This window comes from Cervus canadensis, chromosome 11, assembly GCF_019320065.1.
Source record: "Cervus canadensis isolate Bull #8, Minnesota chromosome 11, ASM1932006v1, whole genome shotgun sequence".
In the NCBI taxonomy this organism is placed as follows: Eukaryota; Metazoa; Chordata; class Mammalia; order Artiodactyla; family Cervidae; genus Cervus; species Cervus canadensis.
Window position 1 is genome coordinate 7,286,571 of NC_057396.1, and position 21,347 is coordinate 7,307,917.

A 21,347-nucleotide genomic window follows, 5' to 3' on the forward strand; every position below is an offset into this window, starting at 1 on the left:
GAAATGCAGGAGACGTGGGTTCGATCCTGGGTCGGGAAGATCCCCTGGAGAGGGAAAGGCTACCTATTCCAGTATTTTGGCCTGGAGAATCCCATGGACATACAGTCCATGGGGTCACAAAAAGTCAGACACGACTGAGCGACTTTCACTTACTTAGAAACTTATTATGAAATACTTTGGGTGAAAATGATATGATGACAGAGATATTCTTCAAAATAATACTATGATTGATTGTTTTTGTTGTTCAGTCACTAAGTCATGTCTGATTCTTTCGCAACCCCTTGAACTGTAGCTTGCCAAGTTCCTCTGTCCATGGGATTTTCCAGACAAAAATACTGGGGTGGGTTGCCATTTCCTTCTCCAGGGGGTCTTCCCAACCCAGGGATCGAAGCCTTGTGTCCTGCATTAGCAGGTGAATTCTTTACTACTGAGCCACCCAGGGAAGCCCTAGGATTGATTGAAAGTGAAAATGATAGTTGCTCAGTCGTGTCCAACTCTTTGCGACCCCAAAGACTGTAGCCCACCAGGTTTCTCTGTCCACGGAATTCTCCAGGCAAGAATACTGGAGTGGATTGCCATTCCCTTCTCCAGGGGATCTTCCTGACTCAGGGATGGAGACTTGGTTTCCTACATTGGAAGGCAGATTCTTTACCTGCACTTTATATACGGCTTCTCGTGGGCTCCCCTGGTTGCTCAGACAGTAAAGAATCTGCCTGCAATTCAGGAGACATGGGTTCAATCCCTGGGTGAGGGAGATCCCCTGCAGAAGGAAATGGCGACCCACTCCAGTATTCTTGCCTTTAGAATTCCATGGACAGAGGAGCCTGTTAGGCTATAGTCCATGGAGCTTCAAAGAGTCAGACATGACTAAGCGACTAACACACACAGACATACATATATAAAACAGGTTATTCTTTTTTAAGCCCAATTATTCATTAATTCATAATTATTGAAGACAAGTGTTGAGTAGAAATTCAGTATGCTCTTTTGTAAATACGTGTAAATTTTAAATATGTGTAAATATTCACATGTGTAAATATTTCACAATACAAAGTTAAAGAAAAATATGTTAAAATCAAAGATTATGGTTATATTACAATGAAAAGATTAAATAGGGATAAATCAAGAAAAGATCTGCAAGGTCAGTGTGGATAAAGATCAAAGAAGGCCTAAAAAATGCAAGCTATATAATGATCATGAATTAGATATGATATTGTAAGTGAATAATTCTACCAAAATTGTTTTATATACTCAGCTCTATTCATAACATACTCAAACTGTAAACAAATCTAATGTCCATCAATGGAAGAATGATAAATATATTGTGGGATACTCACAAATGAACTTTAAGGGAAAGCCTGTGATAATGTAAATTAATCTTACCAATATACTGTTGAGGGAAAAATACAAAATATACAAACTCCATAGGGTTCCCAGAACTAGCAAAATCAATCAGAAATCAAGATATTGTTTTTTGGGGGGTTATTGGAGATTAAGAATAGTGACTACAGGAGACACAAAATGAGTCTCTAGTTTTTCCTAATGTTTTATTTCATGACCTGGGTTGTGCTTACATAGGTATGTTCACTTTGTGGTAATTCACTCAGCTGTGCATTTATGATTTGTGCATTTTTCTGTATGTAGATTAAAAAAAATCTTCCCTTTTGAAAATAGAGTCTTGGCCATTTTATAATTAACAATTAGTCATTAGTAATTGGCATTTTTATAATGCTAGTATGTCTTTGGCAAAGCTTTCTTTGTGTGTTTGTGTTAAAACACTTTATGATAGTCCTGTTTTTCAGTATAGTAAGCAAGCCCATGTATATATCTATCTCTTCAACACCCACTGAATTAATACCTCTATGCCACAAGTATGTTGTCAGGTATTTAAGTTATAAACCTAGCTCTCAAAAGGAAAAGTTCGCTGTAATTTGGTAATTCTCATATGGGTCATTCTAAAAGAATCTGTTCCCAGTATTGGTAAAATTAAATGGGTTGATATCCACGTTTGCTATTTTATTTTGTGCATGGATGTGCATTATATGATAGAGAGTAAGACTGTGGATGGTCACATGATGAGCTTGAGATGGCTGGATTTAAAAGCAAGGAAAACACCCTGTTTTGAGGTAGCACAAATTCACATTTGTGTCAGAGTGAAAAAATAAGAAATGCTTCTGATTTTGATAAGAGATATAATTCATACCCTTGGGTTCTTTATGTGGATAAGAATATATTTGGGCATATATTTTAGTATTCTTTAAATAAAATGATTTATAAAAGTTTAAGATGGAAAATTTGAAAAGTGATTTGGGTTAGAGAATTTTCTCCATCAAGAAATGTATCTAGAAGCAAATGAAAAAGAAACACAGTATGAACTGAGTTATCCATTATTTTCTAAAAGAACTCTACAGGATAGCTTTTCAATAGGACAAGAGACAGAATAAGTTAAGTAACTGAAATGTTGCTTCAATTTCCTTTGATCTGCTGAATTTTGAAAAACATAAATAGCTTTAGTTAGCCTCCCAGTCTCTGAAAATAACCCAAGAAAGAAATCTAGTGATAGAAACATGAAAGCTATTTGATTTTTTTCAGAATTCACAGAATTTCAGAAAAGGAAGGGTAGAAATAGTTACTTCTCACTGTTTAGGTTTTTTTTTTTTTTCTTATTATTATATGAACGTGTCATGTCTGACTCTTTGTGACCCCATGGACTGTAGCCTACCAGTCTCCTCCATCCATGGGATTCTCCAGGCAAGAATACTGGAGTGGGTTGCCATTTCCTTCACCAGGGGATCTTCCAGACCCAGGGATCGAACCTGGGTCTCCCGCCTTGCAGGCAGACGCTTTATATAGTCATGACAAAACGCTAAAGAGAATCTGCAAAAATAGTTGCTACACACCACCTTTTGGAAAATAAAACAGTCTTTGTGTTTATTTTTTGGTAACTGGTTTCATTTTGGCTTCTTTTCCTCCTTTAATTTATGTCTGAAATTCCATTTTCCACACACATACACACATACCCTTGCACCCTCTGCTATACCAATTAAATGCAATCTGCCTAGTAAGAATTATTGTCAGTCAACAGTGAGGACCTTTTTTTTGTTTTTTTCCCCGGTTTCCTGCTCTGATGATTAGAGTCAGAACATAAAATAAAATACAAAAACAATCTCATCACTTTTTGCCTTAAGAAATCTCCACTACAACTTATTTTATAGATCAAAACACAATTGGCATCTTTTCAGTGCAATCAATAAGTGGAAATAGCTTTAGTGACACGTCTAAAATGAACTTCTGAGTTACATATCCTCTGCAAGATCTGAAATAAATACATGCAAGTCTTGAACATAGCCCAGGAAAAGGAGTCGCTAGGAGTGTCTTTTAGTGAGAATTGTAAAATGGGACAAGCTGTTTTACCTTTCATTCTTCTTAATAGTAAGCATGAAAAGCTTCGAAATCAGAACCAGGACATCGTGTACTTTTCTCCTTGCTATAAAAATACATTGTTGCTTATTGCTGAAATGAACCCAGCCTTTAAAATACATAGTTAATAAAAATCTTTCAAAAAGGCCACAGTGAATATGAAATGCCTTTAACTTGATAGTCATGGGGAATTATGTTTCACAGGCAAATTGCAGAATACATAAAATATTTCTAAAATTCCTTTTCCGGTTTATTCAGGAAAATTTTTATTAATAATTTACTATTTTATTTAGGAAAATTGAGGACATTCAGGGACAGAAGCATATGCTCATGCAAACAGAAATTTATGCTCATGAAGGGCATTGGCATGGGTTTATTTTCAGGAATGTTTCTCCAGAATATCAGGATGCTAAGGAATCCCAGGCTAATTATGGACATAAGAATTGTCTTGTTCTGATGTTCTTCCTCTCTGCCTTTTGTTTACTTTGTTGTTTTCAGTTGCTAAGTCGTGTCTGACTCTGTGACCCCATGGACTGCAGCATGCCAGGCTGCCCTGTCCTTCACTGTCTCCCAGAGTTTGCTCAAATTCATGTCCATTGAGTTAGTGACTGTATATAATCATCTCATCTCCTATCACCTGCTTCTCCTTTTGCCTCAGTCTTTCCCAGCATCATGGTCTTTTCCAGTGAGCCAGCTTTTAGCATCGTAGCCCACGCATTGGAACCTTAGCTTCAGCAACAGTCCTTCCAATGAACGTTTACTTCCTTTAGGATTGACTGGTTTGATCTTCTTGCTGTCCAAGGGACTCTCAAGTATCTTCTCCAGCACCATTCAAAAGCTTCAATTTGTTTACTTATATTTTCCATAAACACCCCACAATATTAAACTGTGATCTTTTTAAGAGTAAGAACTAGATTTTAATGATTTTTGCATTTCTCCTGCCTAGCACAGTGCCTGATACTAAATAAACTTATTTTAAAATACTTATCAAGTGTTTATTTGGTGAAGAAATAAAAAAAAAAATAATCATTTAGCATTCCATTAGCACTTCATTTCCTTTGTCATTCCTCTCAATCTGGGAAAATCAGAGGCAAAAATGATGAAATGGGCTTCCCTGGTGGCTCAGACAGTGAAGAATTTGCCCGTAATGTGGAAGACCTGGGTTTGATCCCTGGGTCAGGAAGATCCCCTGGAGGAGGGAATGGCTACCCACTCCAGCATTTTTGCCTGGAGAATCCCGTGGACAGAGGAGCCTGGTGGGCTATATAGTCCGTGGGGTCACAAAGAGTTGGACAGGACTGAGTGGGTGACTTTTTCTTCTTTTTTTCTGGCTACACTGGCATCTGTTCTGATTTTGGATGCACATGAAATACTGATTTTCTCAGAAAAGCTTGAGAAATTCTGCTCTAAGATTCAGGAACTTCTGTTCACAGGGCACTTAATGCTGGTGGGTTCATAAATTCCAAACTGAATCTAATAATTTACTTGCATGGGCCAGTGACAGAGATGGCAATCCAGATGGGATAGTCATGGTAATTCAAAAATCAAAATCATTCAATAAATATAGCTCACTTCTGATTTTCAATCATGCTGCACGTCAGAGCCAGAAATTTCACATATCTCAATGTCAACGATTTCTGCATTTAGTCTCTGTAGCCATGAAATTTCAAGCTGCTTCCATGTAAGTAATCAAACTTCTCAAATGGGTGGTTTTAAGATAATGTCAACAAAATAGTTCAGCTATTTGTAAAATACAATTAGATGGATTGGTGTCTATATTTGTGATTTTATACTCTTTCCCTCAGATGGCCATTTTTGTGAGGTAATACTAGATTTATAGAAGGCAGTCTTAAAAGCTAGGTGAAAAAACCACCTATTAGAACTCATAACAGAATTCTAATCTAGCCTAATTGTGACATTTAGAAATTCCATGGTGGACCCACTTATAAATTAAAAGGGATGACATTACTAAAAATTCCTGAAGCCCTTTACTATAAAGTCATATTATTTTCTGTCGAGCTAGGGTCTGTCATCATTCTGACCCTGTCTTTGTGCTTTGCTATTTCTACCAAATCAATTGCTTTGACCATTCTGTTAGATAGAGCAATTAGTCATTTTAATAACAAAATTAATCAGTTTGATTTGAATTACTTGGTTAATGTATTTGAAAGTGTTAGTTGCCGATTACTATAGTTTAAGTCAAAATCCTTGATTCATTGCTTCTTAAATTAAGATGTACTGGAGGCTTCCTTGTAAAAGACACAAATGCCAATTATAGGCAGGAACCTGACAGACGGTGTCAGGAAAAGCCTCTTACTGAGACCCTTACCCCTGCCCTGCAGGTCTGGCTGCATCAGGAAAAAGGATGTCAAAACCATTTCATTAAACAGAAGGAACTGCCAGGACTTACCAAACAACAACAACAAAATCCCCAAAAAACAAAAATGAAAGAAAGTGAAATAAGTGTCCCTTGCTAGACTGTGAGCTTCCTAAGGGCAGGGACCTTGTCTATTTTACTTATTGCTTTATCCCACGCACTGCAACAAAACAAAAGAGGTATTCAACAACTATCAAATGGATAAATAAATGAATGAGTAAGAAATGATACCTGAGATCCAGACAAAACATACAGAAAATCAGATCAGAGACAGACAAGATCCGGATCTGCCTGACAATCCGGGTCACAATCAGAGTCGGGCTGTGAGTCAGCTGAGGAGCAGTGAGTGAGAACAGGGGGAGGAGAGCACCGGTGAGGAGCACTCAGCAGGGGAGACCAACCGATGCTATACGGGCTTTAAGGACTTATTGCTCTTGATGACTGTTGCTCCGTCTTCTAAATGACCCTTGCTTGGGGGTAGCCTCCCAAGATTAGTACAAGAGAAGACACAAACATTTCAGAGTCAAGTGAACTAGATATAGGTTCGAGTTTGCTTATTTATTAAGAGTGCATTGAGGGGTTAGCATTAGTTAATAGCATACTATGCATTCTAGAGATATAGTTTTTCAATATCAAACTGATAGTTGAGTATATGTTTGAGAGGAGCAATATCTTAGAAAGAAATAAATGTGTGCCCATAACTTCAGAAATGATTTATTTTTTCTCATTTACCACCTTCCCCCAATTATTCCTGGTGTATCAAGGGAACTTCCCCATATAAAAGTCTCATCTTGACTTCTTTCAACTGCTTTTCTATGAGGCTAAAATAGTTTTCTGCAGTGGTGATTAGACTCTCATAGTCATTGGCTGGTGCAGAAACATATTAGTGGTTGAGTCTGACTCTTAACAATTTCTGATAACAAAACTGGAGAGTTTATTACTCTAGTGTGAGTTAAACACCTTGGTATCCTGAAAAGAGACAGATGGTTCTAAAACAAATACAGCTGTTGCTGGCCTGAGAGTTCCATATTGATGTGCTCTCTTCCCAAATTGTTGCTACTGATCATTATTTAGACAGAAGTAGTGATTGATCTTAAAGGTTCAGTTCAGTTCATTTCAGTTGCTCAGGCGTGTCCGCCTCTTTGCGACCCCATGAACTGCAGCCCACCAGGCCTCCCTGTCCATCACCAACTCCCAGAGTCCACCCAACCCATGTCCATTGAGTCGATGATGTCATCCAACCATCTCATCCTCTGTCGTCCCCTTCTCCTCCTGCCCTCAATCTTTCCCAGCATCAGGGTTTTTTCATGTGAGTCAGCTTTTCGCATCAGATGGCCAAAGTATTGGAGTTTCAGCTTCAACATCAGTCCTTCCAGTGAACACTCAGGACTGATTTCTTTAGGATGGACTGGTTGGATCTCCTTGCAGCCCAAGGGACTCTCAAGAGTCTTCTCCAACACCACATTTCAAAAGCATCAATTCCTTGGTGCTCAGCTTCCTTTATAGTCCAACTCTCATATCCATACATGACCACTGGAAAAACCATAGCCTTGACTAGATGGAACTTTGCTGGCAAAGTAATGTCTCTGCTTTTTAATATGCTGTCTAGGTTGGTCATAACTTTCCTTCCAAGGAGTAAGCATCTTTTAAATTCATTGCTGCAATCACCATCTGCAGTGATTTTGGAGCCCCCAAAAATAAAGTCAACCACTATTTCCCCATCTATTTGCCATGAATTGATGGGACTGGATACCATTATCTTAGTTTCCTGAATTTTGAGCTTTAAGCCAACTTTTTCACCCTCCTCTTTCACTTTCATCAAGAGGCTCTTTAGTTCTTCTTCACTTTCTGCCATAAGGGTGGTGTCATCTGCATATCTGAGATTATTGATATTTCTCCAGGCAATCTTGATTCCAGCTTGTGCTTCTTCCAGCCCAGTGTTTCTCATGATGTACTCTGCATATACGTTAAATAAGCAGGGTGATAATATACAGCCTTGATGTACTCCTTTTCCTATTTGGAACCAGTCTGTTGTTCCATATCCAGTTCTAACTGTTGCTTCCTGACCTACATACAGATTTCTCAAGAGGCAGGTCAGGTGTTCTGGTATGCCCATCTCTTTCAGAATTTTCCACAGTTTATTGTGATCCACACAGTTAAAGGATTTGCCATAGTCAATAAAGCAGAAATAGGTGTTTTACTGGAACTCTCTTGTTTTTTGATGATCCAGCAGATGTTGGCAATTTGATCTCTGGTTCCTCTGCCTTTTCTAAACCAGCTTGAACATCTGGAAGTTCATAGTTCACGTATTGCTGAAGCCTGGCTTGGAGAATTTTGAGCATTACTTTACTAGCGTGTGAGATGAGTGCAATTGTGCGGTAGTTTGAGCATTCTTTGGCATTGCCTTTCTTTGGGATTGGATTGAAAACTGACTTTTCCAGTCCTATGGCCACTGCTGAGTTTTCCAAATTTGCTGGCATATTGAGTGAAGCACTTTTAAAGCATCATCTTTCAGGATTTGAAATAGCTCATCTGGAATTCCATCACCTCCACTAGCTTTGTTTGTAGTGATGCTTCCTAAGGCCCACTTGAATTCACATTCGAGGATGTCTTGCTCTAGGTGAGTGATCACACCGTCATGATTATCTGGGTCATGAAGATCTTTTTTGCACAGTTCTTCTGTGTATTCTTGCCACCTCTTCTTAATATCTTCTGCTTCTGTTATGTCCCTACCATTTCTGTCCTTTATTGAGCCCATCTTTGCATAAAATGTTCCCTTGGTATCTCTAATTTTCTTGAAGAGATCTCTAGTCTTTCCCATTCTATTGTTTTCCTCTATTTCTATGCATTGATTGCTGAGGAAGATCTTAAAGGTATTTTATATCTAAAAAAAAGAGCTCCCCCCACCATTACCTGGTCATATGTAACTAAATTGATAACATAAGGGATATTGATCATTCATTTAATTGTGAAATTTTTCAGAAGATCACCAGTGACCTCTAAACATAGTAGACACTTTTTTGCTTTTATCTGACTTGATTTCTTAGCAAGTTTAAACACAGCTGACCATTTTCTTCTTTTTGATTAGCTCTTTTACTTTCTTTGATACCTCACACACCTGATTTTCGCCCCCCACCCCCAATCAAGCTGATCTCTCCTTGTTATTCTCCTTGATGATTCTTTTCCTTCAGCTAAACTTCTACATGCTGAGTGTACCAGGTAGTAGGTCATCACCCCCTTCATTCCACTTCTTCTTTCCTCTTCTTTCCCCTTTCTTGAAATTTGTCCATTCATGTAGTGGAGTGTTTTTAAATACCAGCCCTGTGATTGCCCCCATTTTGTCTTCAGCTCTGATCTCCTAATTAGACTGCAAACTCAGTTATCCTATTGCTTATTTGACTTATTCTCTTAGATGCCCACTAGGCATCTCAAATTTGATTTAGCTGAAACATACTTCTTTACTTCTCACTTTCAAATCTCTTCTTTGTCCAGATTTTCCCTTTAAAAAATGTATTGTTTCTGTTATGATTTGATAAATGGCACCACTGTGCATCCATTTGACGAAGCCCAATATGAGAATCATCATTTTCCTTCCCTCCATGTCTGATCAATCAGGAAATCCTGCCAGCCCTGCCTCTAAAATAAGTCTACTTCCCCCCTGCTTCACTCTTATGACCTTAGTCTAAGTTATCATCATTTCTTGCATGGATTATTGCAATAACCTCCTGATTCAACTCCTGACCTTTCTCTCCTTGCCCTTTCATTCTGCATGGAACAGCAGCCATAGTAATATCTTAAAAAATATAAATCAGACATTGTCAGTCTCCTCCTAAAATTGCCCTGATGGATTTTCATTGTATTTGAAATAAAATATAAACTCTTTTCATGATCTATTTACCCCTATATAACCTGTGTCTGCTCACCTAATTCTGATTGCTTTAAATTCTACTTACACTGCTGTTCGTCAAGGTCTAGTTACTTCACCTCTTTCTGTTCCTTAAATGAAGTTTGCATTTCTGCATGTATTGTTACTTATATGTACTGTTACCTACATATACTATTTTACTTACTTAGTTGTATTTATTTATTTGTTTATTTTCTCCTGTTAGGATGAAGTATTCATGAGAGCAAAACCTCTCCTCTCTTACTCACACATTCAGTTCAGGAAAAACAAGAGAGCTGGCCCAAAACACTGTCTTCACTATTTTAAAAATGGCACACAGTTAGTACTTTTAAAGAAACTAACTACTTTAAACATTGCAGGTAAAACTGCAATTACAGCTATAAAAATGACACATAGGATGACAAGATAAATACATAACATTTAAAACAAGTCTCATTACTTGGGTGACAAAAAGTATGTAGTTGCTTCACTGTTACCATGCTCAGAATTACACTATTGGTAAATATAACAATATTGTGATTGGGATGGAATACAGGAGGGGGACAGCAATATGATGAAATATTGAGTTTTAGGGGTTAGTATGTTTTATAAATATTTAGTTGAGGTTTTTTTAAAGGGAGGGAGAGTGTAAAAAAAGAGTGGGAGAGTAAGGCTGGTAAGTTTCACTTATGGCATATTTTTAAAATCTACATGCATCTATACAGTTATGAGATAGTGTATGTTTATAAACAGTCTTTGCTGCCTATATTTTGTTTAAAATAACCATGTCATATTTAGCCATTGAATTATATAAGGTTTGCAATTATTTTATTTATTTATTTGGCTGCAGTGGATCTTAGTTGTGGCAAACAGGATCTTTTATTGCATCATGAGAATATTTAGTTGCAGAGCACAGACCTCTAGTTGTGGTGTGGGGGCTCAGTAGTTACCACGTAAGGGTCCAGTTGCTCTGCAGCATGTGGGAACTCAGTTCCCTGAGCAGGGAGTACCCCATGTGCCCCACGCCACAAGGTGGATTTTTAACCACCATGGTGGTCCTGAATGTTTTAATTATTTTCTGATCATAAAAGCATGCATTTGATTTTCCCATTAACAAGATATTGACTCTTTTTTTGTGACAGGATGCCATCTTTTTAAAGCTTCAACTTACAATGCACTACAAAATAGTATAACTGCTGTTGTGCCCATGGATTCTGCTGTTTCTATCTTTAAAACTAGTTGTCAGAATTTGCCTTGATTTATTTTAATTAAAAATGCAGTCATTTTGATGATTGCTTCAGAATTTGATTAATCCCCATTCATTTACATCCTTAAGGATATTCCATTTTTGCTTGTAAGTTGTCATTTTGAATAAGATAGATTTAGCAAAAACTTTGTGCTCTGACACTCTTGAGTGTTGTTCCGGAGTGATTTTGACCTTATTCTCTAGTCAAACCGTGATCATCGGCATCTCTGTGGTCAGTAGGTCTGCATTGCTACATCCATTGGGCAGTCTCAGGCCTCACCATTCTCAATTTCTTAGCAGCTTTTGTTTGACTCGGTAGAACACGCCTTCTTAAAAATTCTTTTCTTGGCTTCTGAACTTCTTCGTGTCTCCTGTAATTTCTTTGGCCATATCCTCTTTCTTTCTTCTGTTCCAAATGGTGGGAGACCGTAGCGCTAAATTCTCAGACATCTTTATCAACATTCAATGATCTCAGCTAGCACATGTATAAAAACCATTAATATACTGATGAATCCTCAGAGTGATAGCGCTATCTCTAAACTTTCTCTTAAAGCAAGATTTAATTGATAACTTTTTTGAAATAAAAATGTTATAAAATTTAACAAATTAAAACCAGAATCTTTAATATCTTTTTTTTCTCTAAAATATGCTCTTCTCCATGACTTCCTTACGTATGTGAGTGATTTGTCATTCACCCAGTTTCTTGGGTCAAATAGCTCTGGAATTACCATTGACGCCTCTCGTTTCCATAGTCCACATCCAATTCATAATCAAATCCTGTCACACTTCCACTCAAAATATATCTTAAAAGGTCATGTGTCACCAATTCCATTGCTACTGTTCTAGTTAAAAGCAAAGTCATCATCCATTACGTCGGAAGGACTGTCTTTCCATTGATCTCCCGAGCTCCTCTCTAGAGTCTATTCTTTACCCTCTAGGCCAAGAGACCCTTTTAAAATGAGTCAGATCCTGACTTGACTTTCTTTTATCACAATCCTTTCATGGTTTTTCCTTATGCTGCAGATAAAATCTAAAGTCCCTGTGGTTCCCAAGACTGACTCCACCTAACCTGTTCTTGTCCTGGCCATTTTTCTTCACTCTACCACTCTCTCTGCTGTCCACTGCTATCTCACCAATACTATTCCTGTTCTGTTCTTTGAACAAGGTCTGGATGCTTTTAGGTAAGAGTCTTTGAGTTTGCTGTTCTCTGCCCCCCACCCCCTATCTCTCATATGATCATGTCAAATGTCACAACCTCAGGAGCTGTGATTCTTCAAATCTCTATAGTCAACAGTCAATGCTACCTTCTTGAACAGTTCTTTTTGCACAGTATACATCAGCAACTGATATTATACCATATATTTATTTGTTAGCTTCTTTATTGTTTGTGTTTCCTACTACAACATAAGCTTCATGAAGATGGGGACTTCAATTTGCTCATTGTTTTATCCCTAGCATCTAGCTGAGTGTCTGTTACTTAGTATGCCTCCAATAAATATTTCTTGAATGAATGATGATTGATATTTAGAAAGAGAAGGATTGTGCACAAATCTAGATCTTATGTGATCTCTGGAGGACCTCATAGAAAGCTGTTATTACAGGTGAATCAGGGTGAGAATATGAAAAAGCTGAAAGTGAAAGTCTCTCAGTCATATCTGACTCTTTGGGACCCCATGGATGCGTGCAGTCCATGGAATTCTCCAGGTCAGAATATTGGAGTGGGTAGACTTTCCCTTCTTCAGGGGATCTTCCCAAACCAGGGATTGAACCCAGCTCTCCCACACTGCAGGCAGATTCTTTGACAGCTGAACCACAAGGGAAGCCCAAGAATACTGGAGTGGGTAGCCTGTCCCTCCTTCAGCAGATCTTTCCAACCCAAAAATTCGGCATTGCAGGCAGATTGTTTACCAACTGAGCTATCAGGGATAGCTGATAGAAAGCTGCTATTACAGGTGAATCATGGTGGGAATATGAATGTCACGCTAACTAGTACAGACAGAGAAAAAAAGTTGAAGATCTGGCTGTGGGAGAGGAGCACCACTTTGAGATGTGGAAGCCTGAATCCTCACTGTTCTGTGCAACAGAATACACTTGTGACTTTCTGTAAGTATGTACACCAGATGTTCTGATTCAGCATTCTAGGTGGACCTATGCTTATGTAGTTGTTTTAGATTGGGTTCCATAGAAGCAGACCCTGAGACAGGTATTTTATCATTGTGATTTATTGAGAATGCTTGCAGGTAAATCTATAAGGAAAGGAGGAGAAGAGGATGGGGAAAGAGAAGGAACTGAGCAAGAATGGGGTCCCAGATAGTCTAGCCGTGGTCTGATGTACATGACAAAGGCTCTGGATAATAAAGTTGCAGCATTAAGTCATTTTCTCCTTGAATCAAGGGACGAGTTTCAGCCAGTGTAATTGACCTAGGGTTGCCTGATTGTGAGGAAGGTATCTTTTCAGGTAAAAACAGTGGAGGATAATTCTCATTATACAGCCAACATTCTCGGCAGTTGGGGGATGTTGCCGTGGCCCAGTGAAGCCCACTCCCACATCTTCTACAGAGGGACCAACAGGGGTTGACTGTGAAGCATATGTATTCCCTCATTCAACAAATACTCATTGTATTCACAGTCCTGAGATTCACTGTTAAACAGACATGGTCCCTGCAGCATGGATGGTGAGAAAAAGAGTTTTAATAAAACAAACATGTGATCCTGTTATGATACATATTGGATTATTGCCAAATAATGAATTGAAGCAAAATTTTGGAAATAAATCCACAATACTTATAAGTAATGTTTTTCTATAAATGTCCTTTGCTGTAACTCTTAGTAAGATTGTATAAACTGCCAATCACAGTAATCTTTATTTAATGCTAGTTGTATATTAATCAAATAGCTCTTAGGCATTATTTGAAAGCACAAATAGAGTAAAGAAATGTGATTTTTAGCCTGGAAACTATGTTGATATACAAGCCCTATATTAGATCATTGTTCAGAAATCAAGATGATTTTCTTTAAGTGGGAGTTTAAACAGAAGAAAAGTAAACATTAAAAGTTTAAAGGCAGTTAAGATCTTGGGTTGGATGTCACTTCTTTGCCTTTTAATAGCTACCCCTCTAGTCCTATACCTCATGGCAAAGGCAAGAATAAGAGCGGGCTGAAAGCCTGGGATCTTGTTTTTGTGGCATACTCCAGTTCACAAGTCTGTTGTTCCATGTCCAGTTCTAACTGTCCTAATTTTCCACAGTTTATTGTGATCCACACAGTTGAAGGCTTTGCCATAGTCAATAAAGCAGAAATAGATGTTTTTCTGGAACTCTCTTGCTTTTTCGATGATCCAGCAGATGTTGGCACTTTGATCTCTGGTTCCTCTGACTTTTCCAAAACCAGCTTGAACACCTGGAAGTTTACGGTTCATGTATTGCTGAAACCTGGCTTTGAGAATTATGAGCATTACTTTATTAAAGTGTGAGGTGAGTGCAATTATGCGGTAGTTTGAGCATTCTTTGGCATTGCCTTTCTTTGGGATTGGAATGAAAAGTGACTTTTCCAGTCCTGTGGCCACTGCTGAGTTTTCCAAATTTGCTGGCATATTGAGTGCAACACTTTCATAGCATCATCTTTCAGGATTTGAAATAGCTCAACTGGAATTCTATCACCTCCACTAGTTTTGTTTGTAGTGATGCTTTCTAAGTTCCACTTGACTTCATATTCCAGGATGTCTTGCTCTAGGCGAGTGATCACACCATCATGCTTATCTAGGTCATGAAGATCTTTTTTGTACAGTTCTTCTGTATATTCTGCCCACAGACCTTGAGTCCATGTGGAGGCTAAAATTTTACTGATATCAATAAATTGTTATAAAATGTTTACCATTATAAGGCTGGCATAGCTATGTTTAAAAACAACACAATTTGAAGGACAAAAAGCCATTTGAGTAAATAGGTACAGGTTACCAAGTTTCAAGCAAATTTGAGAAGTTAGTATAGGAGGTAAGATGTGCCATGAACAGTATAGAAGGAAAACTTGTTTCATACATCAAATTATGAGACAGAAATACACCAGAATATTTTTAACTGGAATTGGATACTGGTAAATAGCAGCTGGTAGGTCCTGGTTTTTATCTTAAGGTCTATTTATTTTCAATTTTTAAAAACCTTTGCCTGGTGCCATGGAAACTACTATCCTGAAAAATAAGCCAGCTAACGAGCAGCATAATATATGTCAGTAAAATAGTATATTTCTTATTTTCCATAGAGCAAAATTTCAAAGGAATGTAATCTTGTTAAAGTGTCACCAACCATCTCTTTGGGAGAAAACAATGGCAACAGAAATAATAAGCTTATTTTCAAGAATTCTGTTCATACCTCAAATCCCTGGGGTCTTCCTAGACTCTCTTTAATATGTTTCCATGCAACAAGAATCTCTGACACAGACATACTTGTAGCCTTGACATCTGTGGGAGCAGCAGTGGGTTCTGTATGAAGGAAAATGGAAATAATAAACCACGGAGGTAACGGGTTACACCTACCAAAGTACTGCACCTGAATACGGCAGGTGTTACTTCCTTCTACCCGATTTTTTAAATGAAGGGCTCTGGTGATTATGAAAAACACAAGATAAAAAGATGATCTTTTTGGATTTCTCCGAGATCAGGTCTCATCAGTACCTTACCAATGACAAATAAATCTAGCAAGACAAGCGAAGAAGATCTTTATCCTTGGATTAACTAGGATGTTTCTGGAGAAGTTAAATTATCTGACTTAAATTGTCTGCCAGACTAGCATAGTGATCAAAACAATGGACTAGCAGTCAGGCTTGGCTTTTTTGCTTGCTAAGGTTGTTTTTGGCCTTCCAGAAAAGTATTTACCTTCAGGCAAGTTACTTTACATCTTCCTGAGCTCCAGTCCCATCATCTATCATCAGACATATTGAGAATACTTAGCTCGTAGGTTTTTAAGGTTAGTTTTAATTGGAATAATACATATAAACTATCTAGCATAGTTCTTGGCACTTAAAACATCTATTCAGAAAATTTCACTTATTTTACTTTTTACCTTGTGCAGGTACAAACAGGATCTAAGTTTCATTTGATTTCTTTTGTTGTTGTTCCAACCACAAAGCCACATTTCCATGATTGTGTAAAGAATGTGTTATGAATCATGATATTTAAAAGGCATGCATTGACTTTTAAGACTGGCATGGGTTGAAAAGGAAAGTCCCTGAAGGTCTCGGTGCTGTTGCTCAAAACCACCTTTTCATTTGTGTCTATGCTCAGTGACCTTCTGCACTGTTTTAGTTTTTGCTTTTTTTCCCCAAATACATCATGTCTGACTGGCATCCATCAAGAGGTGCACTTTATTTGAGGTTGTACTGTTTGTGAGGAACAAAATATTTCCAGCTTTGACATTGCTGAATCATAAATACTGTGTCACAAACACACGTTAAATGAAATGGCAGAATAAAGGCCATACTTTAGTTCAACCAATCTGTACACAGTCGATGTCAAAAACTCCTACCCCATGAAAATTGTAGAGACTTTGATTCTAACCCCATATCACTGCCAAGATTTCAGATGAAGCTTATCATTGCTAAGACTTCAGATGAATCTATTTAGATTCAGTCAACCAGATGCAAAGGCAGAGTTCTAAATAAGATTTTTATGTTTTAGAAATATAAAGGGAATTATAGCCATTTGCTGAGAATATTTCATTTTCTGATGGACAGTGGCCACATGCCTACCTTGAGAGCCTTCATATATTATTAATTGAAAAAATAAAAGCAAAAAACATCTGCCCTTGTTACTATGAAAGAAGTCCAAAAAAGACTTTTTCAAAGTTTGTACTAAGCAATGGTTTTTCTTTTGGTCAAGCTTTCATTAAAATTACATACCATATTTGCATTAATACAAAGTACTTTGATAAATTCACATTAATCTTTACGCAGAAGCTGACATTAGTTTCTGCCATGGTATAATTTGCAATTTCTCATTCTGTCCTTTAAATATCTTTTATTTTATTATATTTTGCTCAGTGGTTTCCCACACCCCACTTTCCGACTGCCTGTTATTTGTGCATCTACCATTTAAAAAAAAATGGGAAAAGCTTCTAATTTTATTCTATCCTAGAATTCTGATCAGCAAACTTGCAACAATTTTTTCATCGCTATTTAACAGGAGCTAAAATTCTTGATTTTGTAAGTAAATGAAAGGAAATGCTCATGTTCTTAAGTGTGTATAATCTGATCTCCCAGATTTAGGATATGATTTATTTCAAAGAAAGCCACTCTTTAAATATCATTTGTTATTTAGAAGGAGTTTTGCTTATCTTTTCAGTGAATGCACTGCAGAGATTTGTGTGCCAAATGCCTTTTTCAACATTTTTTTTTATTAAGGTAATTATATCTTTGCCAAAGAAGATTGCAAGGAGATAAATAATTTCAGAAGCACAAAATACGTGGTTGGATTTCTATCTCTACCTTTAGAGAAAGAAATTTCTCTCTCAGCTTTCTGTAGCACTACACAGTTTAAGTACTTTTTAAAGCAGAATGATGGAAGTTTTAAAAGGGTAAGAAATAAAGAAAAATATTCAGAAAATTATTTCCCAAACTAGCACCCTAATTTCTGTTTAAAAGCTCTAAGGTTTTTAAATCAATGTCAAACATAAAAAGGCATTCCACAATTGCACTCACAGGGGCTAAATATGCAATATTAGAAAGTCACTTGGATCAATGGTCACAGCTAATTAAATGAGGGTCAATGAAACAAGAGTTGAACAGTAAATTTTTATTTGTTTCACCTTCTAGATGTAAATAATATCAAGCATTGGGGTTTCTCTGATAGCTCTTGTAATGCAGGAGACCCTGGTTATATTCCTGGGTTCAGAAGATCCACTGGAGAAGGGATAGGCCAATCACTCCAGTATTGTTGGGCTTCTCTTGTGGCTTGACTGGTAAAGAATCCACCTGCAATGTGGGAGACCTGGGTTCGATACCCTGGAGAAGGGAACGGCTACCCACCCACTCCAGTATTCTGGCCAGTATCAAATATAACCATGCTGACCTGCATTGAAAATTTAAGCATGTAAAAAGGTGCTGCTCTTGCTGCTGCTAAGTCACTTCAGTCGTGTCCAACTCTGTGCAACCCCAGAGACATCAGTCCACCAGGCTCCACCGTCCCTGAGATTCTCCAGGCAAGAACACTGGAGTTGATTGCCATTTCCTTCTCCAATGCATGAAAGTGAAAAGTGAAGTGAAGTTGCTCAGTCGTGTCTGACTCTTCGCGACCTCATGGACTGCAGCCTACCAGGCTCCTCTGTCCATGGGATTTTTCAGGCAAGAGTACTGGAGTGGGTTGCCATTGCCTTCTCTGGTAAAAAGGTGACCTCATTCAATTTATTTCCAAAAGTTTCAATTTGCACTGTTTATTAGTTAGTGAACATTTTCATGTGTATCAAAAAGTTTGTCTGCAGACAAGATGAATGGATAAGGAAGTTGTGGTACATATATAAAATGGAATATTACTAAGCATGAAAAAGAATGAATTTGAGTCAACTCAGTTGAGGTGGATGAACCTAGAGCCTGTTGTACAGAGTGAAGTATGTCATAAAGAGAAAAACAAATATCATATATTAACACATATATGTGGAATCTAGAACAATGGTACTGACGAACCTATTTGCAGGGCAGGACTAGAGACACAGATGTAGAGAATGAACTTGTGAGCACAGCGGGGAAAGGAGAAGGTGGGACTGATTGAGACAGTAGCATTGAAAGATACATATTACCACCTATCAGATAGTTAGTGGGAAGTTGCCACATAACACAGGGAACTCAGATTGGTACTCTGTGACAATCTATAGGAGTAAGATGCCGGGGTGGGAGGGAGGCTCAAAAGCAGGGGATATGTGTATACATGTAGCTTATGCATGCTGTATGGCAGAAATCAGCACAACAGTGTGAAACAATTATTCTCCAATTAAACTAAAAATTTAAAAAGTAGCTGACTAGATCATGGGATGTTTGCTTTGGATTGAAACTAGATGTCCTGTTTGGGCATCCCATTGTATTTGAATTATGAAGAGTCACAACCAGGAAGAATTTTAGAAAGTCCCTTGGATCTATGCTCACATATGGATGACCAAAGGATCTTCAGCCATGCTTTGTTTGCCCAAGTAATGTATTAAATTGATTAATTCCAACAATTCATTTAAAATAAGAATTTGTGGCTTATTCTAGGAAAAATGGGTGATACCAAGTCTGACTCCTTGGATATTGGTAGATGAGAGCTATCAATTCGTCCCATTAGTTAGGGCATGCTCTTTTAGTTTGCCAGATTCTCCACCACTCCCTATGGTCTCACTTCTGGGACTACTTCACTTATTTATATTTCTTACCTGATCTCTTTAGGTTTTGAGTTATGAATCTATGTTTTAAATTCATGCTTTCATTTTGCAAATGCAAAAAGTGGCATAGAACCTTGTTGATTTATCTAAACTCTTCTTCTAGATCTCAAAGAGTTCCAAGTAGAACTCAGATCTCAAGTGCTCTCTCTTTTGTTGTTTTTACATTGCACCAAGGAGGCAGCTGGCTCATTCTCTCTCTCTTAGGGTAATTTGGGGGGTGGAAGAGATTTTTACAGGAGAATATATAGTTCACTCTCTTGCTGCACAGTTGTTTCCAAGTAACTGACAGATGAATGGACAAGTAACTGACAGAGTAAGACTAAAACAAACAAAAAATAACAAGCAAAATAGATGAGGAGGGGGGAATAACCAAAGGTAATAATAATAACTGCCACTGATTGAAGATTTGATATATGCCAAGCCTTATTTAAAATTCTTTAAATGTATTAATGCATCCTCCCAACACACCTACTATCAGGACCACCATTTTTCAGATGAGGAAATCCGGGAACAGGAGGTTAAGCAACTTGCCCAAAGTTGCATAGCTGCTAGAGGCAGAAAGAGGAATTGAGCAAGGCAGTCGGTCGGGCTCTGACCGTCACTCTGTTTTGCTTCTGTGCACACATCTATGTGTACACTCTGGGTTTACACTGCTTTATCCTGCCGTGTTTTCTTCTCCTTGCCCTCCACACCTAACTTATCTCAGGAATACTGATATCGGAACCCTCGCTTGGCCTCTCTCAGTCTTGCCAGAAACTACTGGAAGCCCTGGGCTTGTGCTCAGTTGCGTCAGGCGTGTTGGACTGCTTGCAGCCCTGTGGACTATAGCCTACCAGGCACCTCTGTCTATGAGATTCTCCAGGCAAGAATATTGGAATGGGCAGCCATGCCAAGGTCTCCTCCAGGAGATCTTCCTGACCCAGGGGTCAAACTGAGGTCTCCTGTTTCTCCTGCATTGGCAGGCAGATTTTTTACCACTGAGTCATCAGGAATCCCACCTGAACCCCCATCATCTCCTACTTAAGTCTGTTACAGACTTACTATCAACTCCTTTTATTCCTATTTCCTGGAATTTTTTTTTTTTAATAATTTTGCATCACAGCTACACTGCTCCTCATAGATCTTATATTCAGGCATCTCTGAAACTCTCCTGATTTGTAAATGCCAGGATGTTTCTCACCACTCTTACTTCTGTCTGTTATACTTGGAAATTTTGATTAAAATTTATGGACTTATTTCTGAGATTATACTAGCATTATGTCTAAAAATTCAAAGATTTTTAAAGATTTTTTTTTTCCACTTATGATGATATTAATTAGACCATGGCTGGCTCCTTCACTCCAGTCTTGGGATATAAAGTGGACAGGCCGACTAGAGATCCATCCAGTCAAAACTATGGTTTTTCCAGTAGTCATGTATGGATGTGAGAGTTGGACTATAAAGAAAGTTGAGTGCCAAAGAATTGATGCTTTTGAACTGTGGTGTTGGAGAAGACTCTTGAGAGTCCCTTGGACTGCAAGGAGATCCAACCACCCCATCCTAAAGGAAATTGGTCCTGAATATTCATTAGAAGGACTGATGTTGAAGCTGAAGCTCTGGTATTTTGGCCACCTGGTGTGAAGAGCTGACTCACTGGAAAAGACCCTGATTCTGAGAGATGCATCACCAACTTTATGGACATGAGTTTGAGTAAGCTCCAGGAGTTGGTGATGGACAGGAAAGCCTGGCGTGTTGCAGTCTATCGGGTCGCAAAGAGTTGGACACAGCTGAGCAACTGAACTGAACTGAATTGAATTATATTAAAAATATTGTACAGCATTGCAATGTTCATGAATTTAGATGATACATTTATGTTAAGTGACCTATCAGCTTGAGTTCTCCAAGTAATATGGGGGGATGGGCTTGTAATATTGATTATACATTTGACTTCCCAGGAGGAGTGGGCAACACCATTAATCAAAGGACAGTTTAATAAACTCCTTGGGAGAAGGGCTATGGCTTCATTATTTAAAAATTCAG

The 21,347-nt window shown here is 38.1% G+C and overlaps 1 protein-coding gene across 1 annotated transcript in view; it reads right to left on the reverse strand.

Annotated features, from left to right (window-relative positions):
* CNTN5 (contactin 5) overlaps positions 1 to 21,347 on the reverse strand; it is a 1,555,907-nt gene that overhangs the window by 36,071 nt on the left and 1,498,489 nt on the right. The window contains exon 21 of the mRNA XM_043481782.1: positions 15,294 to 15,403. Coding sequence (XP_043337717.1) covers positions 15,294 to 15,403 — 110 coding nt within the window. The remainder of the gene's footprint in view (positions 1 to 15,293; positions 15,404 to 21,347) is intronic.